This window comes from Gekko japonicus, unplaced genomic scaffold, assembly GCF_001447785.1.
Source record: "Gekko japonicus isolate JY-2015 unplaced genomic scaffold, Gekko_japonicus_V1.1 scaffold2862, whole genome shotgun sequence".
NCBI classification, from domain to species: Eukaryota; Metazoa; Chordata; class Lepidosauria; order Squamata; family Gekkonidae; genus Gekko; species Gekko japonicus.
In genome coordinates, this window is record NW_015175453.1 from 112611 (window position 1) to 112946 (window position 336).

Genomic DNA, 336 nt, shown 5'->3' on the forward strand with positions numbered 1-336 from the left:
GGGGCGGGCGGGGGCGGGGGGAAGCTGTTTGCGGTGGACAAGGCCCCCCTCTTCCAGCTCCTGGAGGCCGCCATGGCCGCCTACGTCAGCACCACCCACCTGCGCCTCACCCACATCAGCCCCCGGCACTACGGCGAGTTCATCGAGTTCCTGGGGAAAGCCCGCGAGACCTTCCTGCTGGCCCACGACGGGCACCTGCGCTTCGGCCAGTTCCTCGACAACCTCAAACAGACCTACAAGGGGAAGAAGAAGCTCATGCTGCTGGTGCGGGAGCGCTTTGGCTAGCGGGCGGGGCGTTCCGGAGAGATGGGGGGGGGGGCCCTTTTGCCCGGTGGG

General features: G+C 68.5%; 1 protein-coding gene across 1 annotated transcript in view; it reads right to left on the reverse strand.

Annotated features, from left to right (window-relative positions):
* The window catches only part of PDE4A (phosphodiesterase 4A), a 24411-nt gene extending 24337 nt beyond the window's left edge, over positions 1–74 (reverse strand). The window contains exon 1 of the mRNA XM_015425891.1: positions 33–74. Coding sequence (XP_015281377.1) covers positions 33–74 — 42 coding nt within the window. The remainder of the gene's footprint in view (positions 1–32) is intronic.
* Between the last annotated feature and the right edge of the window lie 262 nt (positions 75–336).